Source organism: Squalius cephalus, assembly GCF_949319135.1.
Source record: "Squalius cephalus genome assembly, chromosome: 21".
In the NCBI taxonomy this organism is placed as follows: Eukaryota; Metazoa; Chordata; class Actinopteri; order Cypriniformes; family Leuciscidae; genus Squalius; species Squalius cephalus.
Window position 1 is genome coordinate 4128180 of NC_137142.1, and position 16505 is coordinate 4144684.

The 16505-nt window shown below is 38.8% G+C and overlaps 1 protein-coding gene across 1 annotated transcript in view; it reads left to right on the forward strand.

Moving 5' to 3' along the window:
- arfgef3 (ARFGEF family member 3) overlaps positions 1-16505 on the forward strand; it is a 69151-nt gene that overhangs the window by 29063 nt on the left and 23583 nt on the right. Inside the window, exons 15-26 of the mRNA XM_079855096.1 lie at positions 614-721; positions 2450-2665; positions 3099-3209; positions 4290-4440; positions 6238-6537; positions 6897-7030; positions 7445-7590; positions 9723-9902; positions 10476-10617; positions 12562-12684; positions 14808-14911; positions 15054-15198. Of these exons, the coding sequence (XP_079711222.1) occupies positions 614-721; positions 2450-2665; positions 3099-3209; positions 4290-4440; positions 6238-6537; positions 6897-7030; positions 7445-7590; positions 9723-9902; positions 10476-10617; positions 12562-12684; positions 14808-14911; positions 15054-15198 (1860 nt within the window). The remainder of the gene's footprint in view (positions 1-613; positions 722-2449; positions 2666-3098; positions 3210-4289; positions 4441-6237; positions 6538-6896; positions 7031-7444; positions 7591-9722; positions 9903-10475; positions 10618-12561; positions 12685-14807; positions 14912-15053; positions 15199-16505) is intronic.

Sequence of the window (16505 nt, forward strand, 5' to 3'; positions counted from 1 at the left end):
CTAGAGGCCTCAGATGAGCAATTATTGGTTCAAATCCTTGGTGTGAAGGATTAAATGTATAACATATACAATCAAACAAACATTTATTCAGACACCTTCAACATTTCTCACATTATCGCTATAGTTTAGAAAATGATAATAAAATATGACAAGAACTCATAGTTATCAGATCAGTTGATATTTCACTGGTTTTGGCCATCCTTCTGTTAGACTGTCTCACTAATGAATTATGTTGAATATCTGTCAATTTAAGTACACAATTAGATAATACCAATTTAGGTCAACCAATTACCAAGCAATGCTTAATATTGTTCAGTATGTGGTGCAAAAAGAGCATAAGCAATTAAAGAAAAAACACTTAAGCAAAACATGATCAAGTCAAAGTGTCGGAATAATATTTGGTCACATATTTTTATACATTTTACTGGTAGTCACTGTATGAAGAATTTTTGTGTATAATATGTCACAGTTTACTTTATTTTGCTCTCCTCGCTTACATAAATTAACTTTAGTGTCCTGCACCCACTAGTAAAAAAATCTCAAAAATTATATCCGGTGTCTGAATAATTTTTGGTCTGACTGTATACTATATTTGTGTATGGTGAATTGTCAGATATTGATGGACTGGGCAGCAGTGCTATTGGTGGTCAGCTGATCAGAAAGGCCTCAACACAGTCGCCCTTTACCTGTGACAAGAATGGCAGTGACAACTTGGTGGCAGGTACTGCATAAATGCATATCCACACACACATTCGTAAAGAGGTTACAGAGGTTTCTTTTCTTTGTCAGCTCTCAAAACAAATGCACTTGTGTAGTTGATCTGACATTTGATATGATGAACTATTAAAACTATTCTAAACATCTTTTTCTATTTTTTTTTTCATAATTAAAGGGTTAGTTCACCCCAAAATGTAAATTCTGTCAGTAATTACTCACCCTCATGTCGTTCCAAACCTATAAGACCTTTGTTCATCTTCGGAACATAAATTATATTTTTGATGAAATACGAGAGCTTTCTGACCCCTCCATGGACAGCAATGCAACGGCCCAGAAAGGTAATAAAGACATCGTTAAAATAGTCCATGTGACTACAGTCGTTCAACCTTAATGTTATGAAGCAACGAGAATACTTTTAGTGCATAAAAAAAAAGAAAAAAAGAAAAAGAAACAACGTCTCTTACACTGTTCATGTTGTATCCACACTACAGCGCTTCCGGGTTCTACGTCAGAACGCGGACGCCAATTGGCCGACGCTGTTCACGTGACCACCATGACACATGCGTGTGATGCTCACGCAGGAGCCGGCCAAAATGAGCTGACATTCTGATGTCGAACCCAGAAGCGCTGCACTGTGGATACAACATAAACAGCATAGGAGACTGACAATAAAGTCGGAGAATCCATGTGCCTAGTCATGTTGTGTATTTCAAAAAGAAGAGGGGGCCAAGCACCGAACCCTGAGGTACTCCGGTGGTTAGTCGATGTGACTTAGACACTAAGATACCCTGAAACATCTACTTGTAATGACTCAAACCAGTGCAATCTTTGGATATCCAGTAAAGAGAGGAAGGACTAGCGGATCTGGTGATTTATTTTGCATTAAGTATCCCTTTAATGCAAAATAAATCACCAGATCCGCTAGTCCTTCCACCGTTTTTTCATATTAAACTATGTTATTCCCTTAACTAAGACGAGTTGATACATACCTCTCTCGTCTCAGTGCGTGCACTCAATCGCTCTGGTAGTAGTCAATCACGAGTAGTTAAACGACCAAGTATGGTGACACAAAATAAAACGTGGCACTTTTCTAAGCGGGTAAAAAGGATAATTATAATGTATGGCGGAATAGCACTCGGGAGCACTTCGACTCGGCGCAGTAAAAAGTCACTCTATTCTGCCATACATTATAGTTATCCTTTTTACGCGCTTAGAAAAGTGCCACGTTTTATTTTGTCACCATACTTGGTTGTGTAACTACTCGTGTAACTGTATTTGAATAGGGAAAACGTGGAGGTGTTTGGTCGCTTCTAGCTTCATCTCTGTTTGGTTCCTAATGAATGAACTAGGCTAAGCTAAGTGCTATCAAAGTGTTGCCGCGTGCCAGAGCGATTGAGTGCACGCACTGAGACGAGAGAGGTATGTATCAACTTGTCTTAGTTAAGGGAATAACATAGTTTAATATGAAAAAACTGTGGAGTATCCCTTTAAGTCTATGGAAAAGTCCAGCAGAGAGAGTATGCATAATCTTCAGTGACGGATGGCAAGGTAGTCTGCACTTGTAGCCTGACTAATTGCTATCTCGGATGTTGTTCTCTCTCATATGAAGAGGACAGATGAGAATGTCTTAAAGTTTGTGAGAATCTGAATCCATGGAGAAATTGTCAAATCACAAGCTTTGACAACACAGGGTCAAGCAGTCATTCCCTCATCATGGCCTCGTTTCTTACAGGTGTGGTATTTGCCCGCTTTATCCTGACCGGCTGCTGGAAAAACCTGATCGACACGCTGTCCATGCCGCTCACAGGGCGCATGGCGGGAAGCTCTAGGGGTCTCGCCTTTATTCTAGGAGCCGAGGGAGTTAAAGAGCAAACTCAGAGGGAGAGAGACACCATCTGCCTTAGTCTGGATGGTCTACGCAAGGCTGCGGCTCTCAGCTGTGCTCTGGGTAACATCACATTCATTCATTCATTTTTTTTTTTTTTTTATACAAGCTTCTGCTTCCTTTATATCTTCAGACATACATCTATAAAAAATATGTAGGTAGTTAAAGCCTTTTGAAAGACTTGGAGACAGAAACATCTTATTGTAGATGCTTTACCTGACTTAAGTATTGATTTACTTGTTTTATTTTATTTTAAATTTGCCTGTGTGTTTTCTATATATGTATGGATGAATGTTATTTGTTAAACCCACGTGAGTTGTCTGCTGATAATCTTGGCCAGGACGCTCTTGCAAAAGAGATTTTTAATCTCAATGTCTTTATTTCCTGGTTAAATAAAGGTTATAATAATAATAATTTCTGTTCAGTTATAGTTCTCCCATTATAGGCCACTAATGGAAAGTGTGTGTCTGCTGGCCCTTAATTCTCTGTCATTTAGGTGTGGCTGCCAACTGTGCCTCAGCTCTTGCCCAGATGGCAGCAGCATCATGTGTTCAGGAGGAGAAAGAGGAGAAAGAAGTGGGGGAGACTGGAGATGCCATTGCTCAAGGTACTCGCGCACATTCAACATGATCATACTGCGTTCAGAGTCATGTGAAGGAATGCTATGATAACATACTTGTATTTAGTCCATTACTGTGTACCATTTGTTCTTTGACTGATACTGTGCAGCATATGTACAATGTTTTTTGCATAAATGGTTGGGATAAACTGGAAGCGAAACAAAATGTATTTCCAGGATTCATGCTTGCATAGAGCCGCTGGCATTGATGGTGTGGGAAAGGAAACACAATCTTTTTGATCAAAACTAATTTGTATTACTTCCTTACAAGTTCCTTATAATTCTCATAACATTAATATGATAGTGAGACTATCTCAAGGTCTCATTTGTTAACATTAGATAATGGAATAGTTCACTTAAAAAGGAAAATTCTGTCATCATTTACTCACCCTTAAGTTCTTTCAAACCTGTATGAGTTTCCTTCTTCTGCTGAACACAGTTGATGGACCCCATTGACTTCCATAGTAGGAAAAAAATACTATGGAAGTCAATGGGGTCCATCAACTGTCTGGTTACCGACATTCTTCAAAATATCTTCATTTGTGTTCAGCAGAAGAGAGAAACTCATACAGGTTTAAAACAACTTGAGGGAGAGTAATTGATGACAGAATTTTCATTTTTAAGTGAACTATTCTTTGAAGGCATTAGCTAACATGAGCATCAATGAACAATATATTTTGACAGCATTTATTCATCTTTGTTAATGTTAGTTAATAAAAATGTTCATGTTCATTGTAGTTCACAGTGCTTTGAAATGTTATGTTAGGAAATGCTCAGATTATTATCTAAGATTAACAAATGCTGTAGAAGTATTCATCATTACTTCATGTTAATTGATGTAGTTAACTAATGTTAACAAATGAAACTTATTGTAAAGTGTTAACGTTTAATTTAACAAATGAGTAAATGCCCTATTTGGATATATGAGTGCATTGGTGATCATTATTAGTGAGTTATTAATAGCTGAAGCAGTTCATTCAAATATTTAACCTACTAACCTCAGATCATCAGTTACTTCAAACCCTATTGCACTTATGTTTAATGAACGTGCATGTGTCTGTGTTGCAGTAAAGCAGCGTGTTGAACAGAAACTAGAGCAGATGGGCCGCTGTCAGGGCGTGAGGCTTCACACGGCTCATGTGCTCTGCATGGACGCTATACTCAATGTGGGGCTGGAGATGGGCAGCCATAACCATGACTGCTGGCCTCACGTGTTCAGGTAAAACACTAATACAATTGCTTCTAGGCCTGTCCCCAGATTAAAATAATTCATCATGATAACTCATTAATTGTAATCTGACATTTTGAAATTACTCAAATTTGCAAATTTCCTTTCAAACTGTAGTAATGCATTCAGTTCTTCTTTTAAGGAAAGAAAACAGTATATTATAACTATATATATGTAGCAGCACTACTATGATGGTCTTCTCATTATTGATGTATTTCGCTCATGCTGTTGGTTGAGTTTTTCTTATAATTAAATGCTATATTGCAAAAAAATTTACATGAGATGTTACTTTTAAATCAGTTCATTACTAATCAAGTCTAGGTATCCACTTCAGTGAATTTACTCCAATCATGTTCACTCGCATGCTGTTTGTCATCTATCAAAATGTTTTAATAAAATACAGTACTTTGCAAAAGTCTTAGGCACATTAGTATTTTCACCCCAAAAAGTGGTTTTAAGTCAGTTATTTGCATCTTTTGCTGTAGTGTGTCAGTAGGAAATATTAGTTTACATTTCCAAACATTATTTTTGCCATTCATTTTTAATAATCCAGTGAGATATTTGAATGTTCAAGGAGTCTGACAACAGCCGGTATGATGCACACAGAGATCTGATCTCACCATCATCGAGTCCGTCTGTGATTACATGAAGCATTTATTTATTTAAAACAGCTTTTGTGCTCGGTACACTTGCGCATAGTTTTTCAGGGAGCTTTGCAGGAAGGTTTCTTCAAGCGTCTTGGAGACGTTCCCGCAGTTCTTCTGGATTTAGTCTGTCTCAGTTTCTTCTGTTTCTTCATGTAATCACAGACGGACTCGATGATGGTGAGATCAGATCAGACCGGCTGTTGTCAGACTCCTTGTGCATACACAAATCTCACTGGATTATTACAATTAATGGCAAAAAGAATGTTTGGAAATGTAAACTGATATTTCCTACTGAAATACTACAGCAAAATATAGAAATAACTCTTAAATTTCTTTAGGTCGAAAATACTAGCTTGCCTAAGACTTTTGCACAGTACTGTATATAGGTAAATATTGCTGTCTATTTATATGCATTGTTATATTGGTGCATATGAATGAATGTTTTTTCTACTGTATTTTACTTGCATCAAACATTCTAATATACTGTACTTGGAAAAGTACTTGCCTTTTTAAAGGCATTTTAGAGCAAATGCATAAAGGTAGAGTTATAGTATATCAGTATATCAGTGTTAAAATGTTTAAATGTATTTAAAGGTGCATTGTGTAATGTTTAGGAGGATCTTTTGACACAAATGCAATATCATATACATGACTATGTTTTCAGTGGTGTATAAAGATCTTACTTAATGAACCGTTATGTTTTTATTAGCTTAGAATGAGCCATTTCTATCTACAAAAACCGAGGGTCCCCTTACATCGACATGTTTCGACGGTGGCCCTAAACGGACAAACGCGTTTCGTCACTATGTTGTTCTTCGTGCAGAGAAGCTTCAGCTTAAGTCAGTGGATAAAACACTGACACAATGATGAACAAGTAACAATAATATTCGCAATAACATATCGTTTTACTGAGTAATTAAGTAAACATTATTTCTTAATTTATCTTTGTAAAGAAACCTCATTGATTAACTGGCTACTCTCTGCTGTCTCAGACGACGACATCACTTCCTGTCGGCCACCGTAACTTCTGTTGGGTGTAATTCGCAACCTCACCACTAGATGCGGCAACAAATTACACAGTGCACCTTTAAATTAGATCCAAAATCAAATAAGAAACTGAGTTTGATTTAATATTCCTCAGAGTGATTGAGTATGTTAGTTCACTGGAGCACACACACTTCAGTGACGGCGGCTCGCAGCCTCCGATGGCCATCACACAGGCAGCGCAGGCCGTGGCCGTGGACCTGGAGCTGGAGCTGAGCGGAGAGGCCAGTCCAGAGCTGGAACTGGGTCTCAGCCATCCCGTTATCCAGCCGCTCTCCATCCAGGAGCTCCTGAGGGAAAGCAGTCGCGGGAAAGCCACGGACCTGCGGGGGGGCAGTCTGCTCACGGGCACCAGTGTGGCCAAAGCCGTCTGCACTCTCTCCACACAAGCGGACCGGTACCAGACTAACATAATCATTTCTCCCCACCTTCATTTTTCCATTTGATTTTAGGTTAAGCAGAATATTTTATCAACAACATGGGATAAGGTTAATTATACTGTGTGTAATCAGAATTAAAGGGATAGTTCACCCAAAAATGAAAATTAGCCCATGATTTACTCACCCTCAAACCATCTGAGGTGTACAGTATATGACATTCTTCTTTCAGACAAATACAAGTTATGTTAAAAAATGTCCTGGCTCTTCCAAGCTTTATAAGTAGTGTGTATATTTACCCATTAGTCCATCACTATTCCTCTCACATGTCTGTTTATTTCTGCATGTTTAACATGTAATTGTTGTGAATGTCCTGCAGGCTGTTCGAGGATGCCGTCAGTAAACTCAACCTCGTGGGTCTCGTGGGTTTCCTGCATCAGCTCAGAAAAGCTTCACAGTCTCAACTGTTTGATTCGGTCACAGAAACCGGAGACTATTCCTTAGCCATGCCAGGTACACAAACAGTACTGAGTACACTTTGCACCAACAGAAAACCAATGCAGTTTTTTTTTTTTCAATGCAGTTACATGCAACTCTTTATTTTTATTTTTTATACATATTATTTATTTATTTATTTTTTATTTATGTTTATTGCTATAAAATAATGAAGCCAGAAATAATCAAGGTTTTCAGAACCGTATTCAGACAAGTTCCAGATTTTAGTATCAGAGTTGAACCAAGTTCTAGTCTCATTTACAACTAATAAAAAATTATTCGAGAACTATTCAGCTCACTTAATATTTAGTTTGACCTCCTGGAGTCAATGAACCAAATTTTCTGAAGGTTATGCACCTTATTTCAGGAACAACAATCTTTAGGAGTTTTAAAACCCATGTTTTCCTTCACCTCATTGTGTTTTCATTAAAGGGGAGGCGAAGTCGACCCAGGACAAGCGCAGCGCCCTGCACCTGTTCCGGCTGGGAGAGGCCATGCTTCGCATCGTGAAGAGCAAGAGTCGACCTCTGCTGCACATGATGAGGGCCTGGAGTGTGGTGGCGCCACACCTGGTGGAGGTATAGGCACAAACAACCCTCATGTGGATTATACATCCTTAGGGCCCTATTTTAAGGATCTAATCGCATGGTCTAAAGCACTTAGGGCGAGTCTGAATCATCTTTTTGCTAGTTTAAGGACGGGAAAAATGTTCGTCGCGCCAGGCACATGGTCTAAAAGTGTTGTCCCTAGTCTCTTAAATAGAAATGGGTGTGTTTTCAGACCAGCACACCCATGGACCATAGATGGGCGCAAATGCATTTGCTATTTAAACAACGAGACACAGGACGTGAAAATGAAAAGGACACTTGTGTTGCGCCGGGTGTATGATAGGGCCCTTATTGTTGCGATGAAAAAGCAGCTTTTCTTCTGTATTGTGACGTACATCCAAGCGTACCAGATTATCGGAAAAGAAAAAATGTAAGGCGGGGACTTGGTTCTGTGCATCGGTTGTTGATTAGATGTTGAGAAGTGGGCGTGGCACTCAAAAGTGGATGCAGATGAATGCGAGTTTCAAAGTCGGCATGAAACTCATGTTGCAAGTCTTTTCCTCTTTATCATGCTGTATGTTTGAGTCAAATGACTTCTGGAACAAGAAAACAAATTTTTGCCTTGATTTTGTCTGTGGGGAATTGATTGGATGGTTGTGGTTTGCTATTGGTGGATCTCAGTGAGTAACAAGTTGTGAAGAGAAGAGATGTCGCTGCAAGAGGGAGGGGAAGTTATTCTAATTCAAGAATATGAAGCAAATAAATAAAAATATAATGATGTGCATGGATGAATCATTTATAACAAACACTTCAATATTCCATAAAAAAAACAATAATTGTTCATGATGAGAAATGATTCGTGCATATGTCACCACAGAGAAGTCCAGTTATGACATTTTGACTAAACATCATAAGCTCAAAACGTTTTTTTTAAAAAAAGAAGAATTATATGCACGGATGAAATGTTCTCAATAAGATCTTTAAAATGTCGAAAATAGATAGGGTGAATTTGCATTTTTTAAAGGGGATGTTCACACATAGAGTGATATCCAGCTTCATTCTTAATCAGTTTTTCTGCTGACATGAGATGAATAGAGCCGTTGGATTCTGGAAGGAAAAATTCCATTCGTCTTCTCCAAAGGGAAATTGATTTGAGCAATAACGTGTAAATCTTTCATAACAGAACAATATATGTATATTCAGACTGAGGCATTGTGTGTAAACATGATGATTATTGTAGTTCCAGACAAAATGTGAGCATGCACTTACAGTACTCATCACTTGCACAAAAACAGATTCAGTATTCCTCAAAATGAATAAAAACAGAGAAATGCAAAATCAGAATATTATGCAAAACTGCAATAATTAAAGGCACACTATGCAGTTTCTGTTTTTCTCAAACAGCGCCCCCTAGAGTCGCTGTGGAGTACTTGTATTTAACGTGACTGTCGTAAATACCACTCACGAGAGCCGTCTCTGCACTCTTCCGACCGCGCTTTCTTCGTTTTCTTCATCGACTCTGCCATGATTCACGTGTGAAATGCGTGATAGTGTCTTCCATAGAGGCTGCGTAAAGCAAGTCGTGATTCTCGTGAGATTTGTCGAGGCGCCACCTCTCAAACAGCGGCGCCCCCCCCCCCCCCCCGCTTTGCTATCGGGATTATTCGCCCTACTACGAGTTTGTTTACCATCTAAATGACTTCAAAGCTGTTATATTAAGGTACAAATCTTACATAGTGTACCTTTACATATGTTAAATAAGAGAAATGTACTTTATGTATTTAATCTCACTTTATGGAACAATGTCTTTGCTGCTGACCTTTGATGATCCAATTCAGCTGTACGAATAAGCAAAAATGCCTTTAGTTAAACATCACATTTGTATTGCTTAAGTAAGAGTGTTAAAATTTCTTCTCCTGCATCCTATTTTTCTGTGATCTAGAATGGCAGAACAGTTGAAAGGTTTGTTTGAGCTGCGCCCTCTACTGTACAGGTGTGAATTTGTATTCACTTATTCATTTCACTTTTGGTGTGAAAGGGCCTTTACGTTTGCCAAAAATAGAACTTTTTTTTTTTTTAAGTTATTAAAAAAACAAGCAAGTCAAGCCCAGGTGAGAAAAAAAATAACACAAATCCCTTTTCTTTGACTTTTTCCCCCACAGGCGGCCTGTCATAAAGAGCGCCACGTATCCCAGAAGGCCGTGTCCTTCATCCATGATGTCCTGATGGAGGTTTTGATCAGCTGGGCAGAACTGCCACACTTTCATTTTAATGAAGCTCTCTTCAGACCTTTTGAGCACATCATGCAGCTGGAGCTCTGCGACGAAGACGTCCAAGATCAGGTCTGACATTCTGATAAATCACATGACCACGCTGAAGGATGTCTTAAACAAACATCAAGCGTAGCGTCAGTTCTGGCAGGTCACGTTAGTCAAGCTCGCATCAGTGACTCTCAGCTGATCCTCTACCTATAGGAATACGACGTCTATCACTGTATTCATATATAAGCTCCTTCAGTATTATCAGCAGATATGGCGTTTCTCAGGAGCGAATTACCCTCCTCCCTCCCCAGCTCCTCCTCTCTTCAGTCAGGATTTGGTATTCTGATTCCCCTCGAATCAAACTAAATTCTCAGATTATCTTGTACTTTAAAATCGTGAATGAATGATATCTGCAATACATTCATGTTGGTTCTGTTTTGTTTACCCTGAGGCGGGTTATTGCTCTTATTCATGCTAGACTGCATGGATGCGCAGGGAGTTCTCGCCCAGAACAGAACCATACCGCCAATCCAAACTCTATGCTAACTGTCAATCATATTTGACGATAGTGGTCCTGACAGAACTGTCTATGTGTGTAGTAAAGGGTTTAAAGTTAGTGTGTTAATGGCAGCATCTGTCTGTTATGGCACACAGGTGATAACATCCATTGGAGAGCTGGTGGAGATGTGTTCAGCTCAGATCCAGTCCGGCTGGAGGCCGCTGTTCAGTGCTCTCAGAACCGTGCATGGAAACAAAACGGATATGAAGGATTACCTGATAGGAGAATATTCTATGGGTCTGTGAAGTTTACTTTATTGTTAATTATTTGTGCAAATAATTTTTCTTTCTCTGTATATGTTTTTATATATCCTGCATTAATGGACAACATGCAGTTTACCTCACTGTGTTCTTGTATGGCGCAAACCCTCTTAACTTTAGCATTTCTTATATACCATATATATATATATATATATATATATATATATATATTAGGGGTGTAACGGTACACAAAAATCACGGTTCGGTACATACCTCGGTTTTAAAGTCACGGTTCGGTTTATTTTCGGTACAGTAAGGGAAAGAAATGCAAACATTAAACTGCAGGTTGTTTATTACTATAAACTTTTTTTAACAAGTTGTTTACACTTTTTTAAACACTTTTTAATAAAATATAATAAAATAGATATAAAATAAAAAAAGAATAAGAAATAAAATACTGCTGCAAAGTTCTCCACTAAATAAAATACTCTCAGTCTCAAACCAATATCACATAATAAAATATAATGAAAAATATAAATAAATAACTATGATTACAGTGCAGGAACAGAAAATAGCCCTATATTAAAATAATATTAAACAAATATATTAATGTATTATTATTTTTCAATAATCAATCAAAATAATCAATTTAAGATTTTTTTTTCCACTTTTTTTAATAATTATCAAAATAAAATATAGTCCAAAGCTATAGTACAAAGCTATTATTACCAGAGCATGTGATCAGAGCAGGTCATTTTACCATTGTTGCCAGCATGACTATACCAGCTCAGCAAACAGAAGTCTAGGTTACTACTGAGAAATTTCACCTTATTTGAGCGGACTTTGCTTTTCCAGTGCGTGATCGGTACATGCTTGGAGTGTTTGGGCCGTTAACGACAGAGCAGAACGCGCAGCGCAAACACGGACTCGAACATTGAGCAGAGAGCGCAGCGGGTCGTCGACACACACACACACACACACACGCGCGCGCGCGCGCGCCACGGAACGGAGAGTGCGGCGGCGCACACGAAGCGGAAAAGCTTTTTTCCGCCCTGCAGTCTATTTCATTGTTACAGTGACGACGGGTAAAACCAGAGAATGTCTAATTGGAAAAAACATTAGAATCAGCTGCAGGGCGGGATTTGCGCTGAACGCGGAGACTTCCGCCACTTAATATGTTCGTGTGGAAACACGAAAATGTACCTATGTTCCGCACACAAAATATTGCATTCAGTCATTCGGTACACACGTGCACCGAACCGAAAGCCCTGTACCGAAACGGTTCGGTACGAATACACGTACCGTTACACCCCTAATATATATATATATATATATATATATATATATATGTATATATACATACATACACACTTATATCAATAAGCGTCAATAACAGCATTATGATAAGAGTCGTCATGCATATTTCTACAGCGCATTTAGATGAAAACAACAAACATGCATTTATAAAGAGTTTGATAGTTACATTTATTTATAATATTACTTGAATATACAATTATTTCAAGTAATATTGTTCATTAGCATAACTATAGGCTTTTGATTGCACAACAAATCTGTGTGGTTAATAAAGACTTTCACGGTTACAGGTGTGTACTTTGCGGGGCTATGTGTTTGTCCAACCAATGGAAGATGGGGAAAGTGTTTGAAGCTTGTTTGAACATTTTAATTTGTGTGCAACTTTATTTGGTGCCGACAGTGTGGGAGAAATATGTACAGTAACTTTACTATGTAATTTGGGTTTTCATGGAGAAAAAAAAAATCCATCTTCTAAACCAATTATTTTCCCAAATACACTGATAAACCTCTAACAATGATTAATATTGTAGAGCATACATTCACCATGCTTGTTACATCAGAAAAGTATCTCCAGCTACTGTGGCGCGTGTGTGTGTGTGTGGAGTGAGAGTAGCGTGCAACTGAATCAATCTGAAATGCATTCCTTCTTCATTCTTTCTATATGCAGGGAAGTCCCAGGCGCCTGTGTTTGATGTGTTTGAAGCCTTCATTAACACGGACAACATTCAGGTGTTTGCCAACGCGGCCACCGACTACATCATGTGCCTTATGAAGTTTGTGAAAGGTTTAGGTGAGCTGCTCTTTTAAACAGTGTGTTTTGCTCCTATTGATTACCAGATAATTGTTCACTTTAAAGCTGCAGTCCGTAACTTTTTTGGGTTAAAAATTATCCCAAATAAATTGAGCAAGTACATAACCAGCCAGTGTTCAAAACTCTCTGCTTGCCTTCGCTCGATTCAAAACGGTAAGCTTGTAATAATGTTTTTAACTCCAGTGGTACTGGTGGATTTCCGCGGGAAATTTGATCATGTCTTTGTGTCATTACATCACTTCTGTCCACATAAAGAAGAGTCTCGGCTAGTCGGCTATGAGTGTGAGGATGCTGGAGGTGGAGATTTATAGCCTTTTCTCACAGCACTTGATATAATTAAACTTATCAATTTGATGGCCGGTCCAGAAAGGTTCAAACGACAATCACCAGGAGATATATAACGCGAAAGACTTCGGACTTCGGAGAAAAAAAAGAGACTGCAACCGGCCATGCCAAAACAAGGATAATATCGGAAGGGCATTAAATGTAGTCACGCAATGCTGATGTTGTTAACTTTAACAATTTGAGAAGAAAGTATAATTTACACGGTTTGACGTGATATGATAAGCGATCGTTAGATTTAATCAGCGCGATTTACTGCACTGCTTTTTTCCCCTTAGTTGGTCAGAACAAAAGTGGATGTTACTTGTTCGGATAACATTTTCCGGTGAAAATTCTTGGTCATACTTCCAAAAAGTAGAATCTGTGATTGCGAATGCCAGGGTCCACACCGGCGGTGACTGACAGCCGCACATTCTCCTCAAAACATTGGATCCGTGCCGAGGCACAACTCACGTAAAGCTGATAATTCCGTGAATAACTGCAATTGCAGATTTCGAACAGAGATGGCGACAAAGAGGAAAAACTACGGACTGCAGCTTTAAATTAGAAATGCACTTTATATTAGATATTGTTCGACTTCGACTGATATGGATTATTTTACATTTCCGATAACAATATGCGTTCTGCATATTGTTATCGGAAATGTAAAATAATCCATATTGTTTAAATGATTGTTTTAGTCCTTATTTTTGATAGACATATTTGATACAAAACCATGAAACTTCAAATCTTGTGCATTTCTCATGATGGTTAATGTGCGTTTTTACAAACAAGCATTAAAAACTGTTATAATAATGTTTACTGTTGAACACATAGTGGTGTAATGACATTGGTTTTACATCGGGTGCCATTCTTAAAGATATTATATATTAAAAACCAATAACTGATTAAGTAGAAAAATGGAAAGAAAATGGAATATGGGGAGAAAAAATGCAAACTGATTATGAGTCCATATTATGGAAGCTTGTTTCCAGCACAGAATAAAAAATAGATAAATAAAAAGGTAATTGTGACTTTTTATCTCAGAATTGCGTGTTATAAAGTCAGAATTGCGAGATGTAAACTCGCAATTGCGAGACAAAAAGTTAGAATTGCAAGTTTATTTCTCGCAATTATGACTTTATACTGTATATCTCGCAATTCTGAGAAATAAAGTCAGAATTACGAGATATAAACTCGCAATTGCGAGACAAAAAGTCAGAATTGCAAGTTTATTTCTCGCAATTCTTACTTTATATATCTCGCAATTCTGAGAAATAAAGTCAGAAATGTGAGATGTAAACTCACAATTGCGAGACAAAAAGTCGGAATTGCGAGACAAAAAGTCGGAATTGCAAGTTAATTTCGCGCAATTCTGACTTTATATATCTCGCAATTCTGAGAAATAAAGTCAGAATTACGAGATATAAACTCGCAATTGCGAGACAAAAAGTCAGAATTGCAAGTTTATTTCTCGCAATTCTGACTTTATATATCTCGCAATTCTGAGAAATAAAGTCAGAAATGTGAGATGTAAACTCACAATTGCGAGACAAAAAGTCGGAATTGCGAGACAAAAAGTCGGAATTGCAAGTTTATTTCTCGCAATTCTGACTTTATATATCTCGCAATTCTGAGAAATAAAGTCAGAATTACGAGATATAAACTCGCAATTGTGAGACAAAAAGTCGCAATTATCTTTTCCAGTGTTATTCTGTGGTGGAAACAAGCTTCCATACTACTGTATGTAGTGAATGAGACTGTGCTGTGCTGATCTGTAGGAGAAGTGGACTATAAGGAGATCGGGGACTGTGTTCATGTCAGCGGCTTCAGCTCCACAGATCTGTGCCTGCCTGCCCTGGACTATCTGAGGAAATGTTCACAGGTGGGAAAGATGAACGGATTTCTGTCCGTGAACCATGTACACACCTTCAAACCTTTTTGTATTGTGGATTTGGGTCAAAGAATGATTTTGCATGCAAAAAGAATAACATGTAGTTTGGTGTTTTTTATGGATTATTTTGCAGCTGCTTGCCAGAATCTATAAGATGCCATCCAAGCCGGTTTTCTTGGGCGCGCGTCTGGCCAGTCTCCCGATGAGAGCCCAGGAGAGATCCGTGAGCAGCGAGGAGGGCATGGACTGTGTTTTAGCAGAGTTTGACGACGATACAGGTCATTTATTCATTTCATTTTTGAGATATGGCACGGGTATATTTGTGGCAATAGCCACTGAATGGGTCAAAATTATCGATTTTTCTTTTATGCCAAAAATCATTGGGATATTAAGTAAAGATCATGATCCATGAAGATATTTTGTAAATTTCCTACCGTAAATATATAAAACATTTATTTTTGTGAGTGAATGCAGCACAATCGCCAACATAAATGGACAACTTTAAAGGAGATTTTCTCAATGTTTAGATTTTTTTGCACCCTCAGATTCCAGATTTACAATAGTTGAATCTTGGCCAAATATTGTCCAATCCTAACAAACCATACATCACTGAAAAGCTTATTTATTCAGCTTATTCGTGATGTATAAATCTCAATTTAAAAAAATGTACCCATGTGACTGGTTTTGTGGTCCACGGTCGCGTGTCATTCTTATCAAGATGACACAAATGATACGGGTTGAGTTGCAGTATATGGTAGGGCTGTAACAACATATCGTCTCACAATATATCGCAATACAAAATCTGATCCAGGTGTGTGTGTGTGTGTGTGTACAGGTCTGATCCAGGTGTGTGTGTGTGTGTGTGTGTGTACAGGTCTGATCCAGGTGTGTGTGTGTGTGTGTGTCTGTCTGCAGGTCTGATCCAGGTGTGTGTGTGTGTGTGTGTACAGGTCTGATCCAGGTGTGTGTGTGTGTGTGTGTGTCTGCAGGTCTGATCCAGGTGTGTGTGTGCAGGTCTGATCCGATCCAGGTGTGTGTGTGTGTGTGTGTAGGTCTGATCCAGGTGTGTGTGTGTGTGTGTCTGCAGATCTGATCCAGGTGTGTGTGAGTGTATGCAGGTATGATCCAGGTGTGTGTGTGCAGGTCTGATCCAGGTGTGTGTGTGTGTGTGTGTGTCTGCAGGTCTGATCCAGGTGTGTGTGTGTGTGTGTGTACAGGTCTGATCCAGGTGTGTGTGTGTGTCTGCAGGTCTGATCCAGGTGTGTGTGTGCAGGTCTGATCCGATCCAGGTGTGTGTGTGTGTGTGTAGGTCTGATCCAGGTATGTGTGTGTGAGTGTATGCAGGTATGATCCAGGTGTGTGTGTGCAGGTCTGATCCAGGTGTGTGTGTGTGTGTGTGTGTGTGTGTGTGCAGGTCTGATCCAGGTGTATGTGTGCAGGTCTGATCCGTGTGTGTGTGTGTTTGTGCAGGTCCGATCCAGGTGTGTGTGTGTGTGTGTGTGCAGGTCTGATCCAGGTGTGTGTGCAGGTCTGATCCAGTTGTGTGTGTGTGTGTGTGTGTGTGTGCAGGTCTGATCCAGGTGTG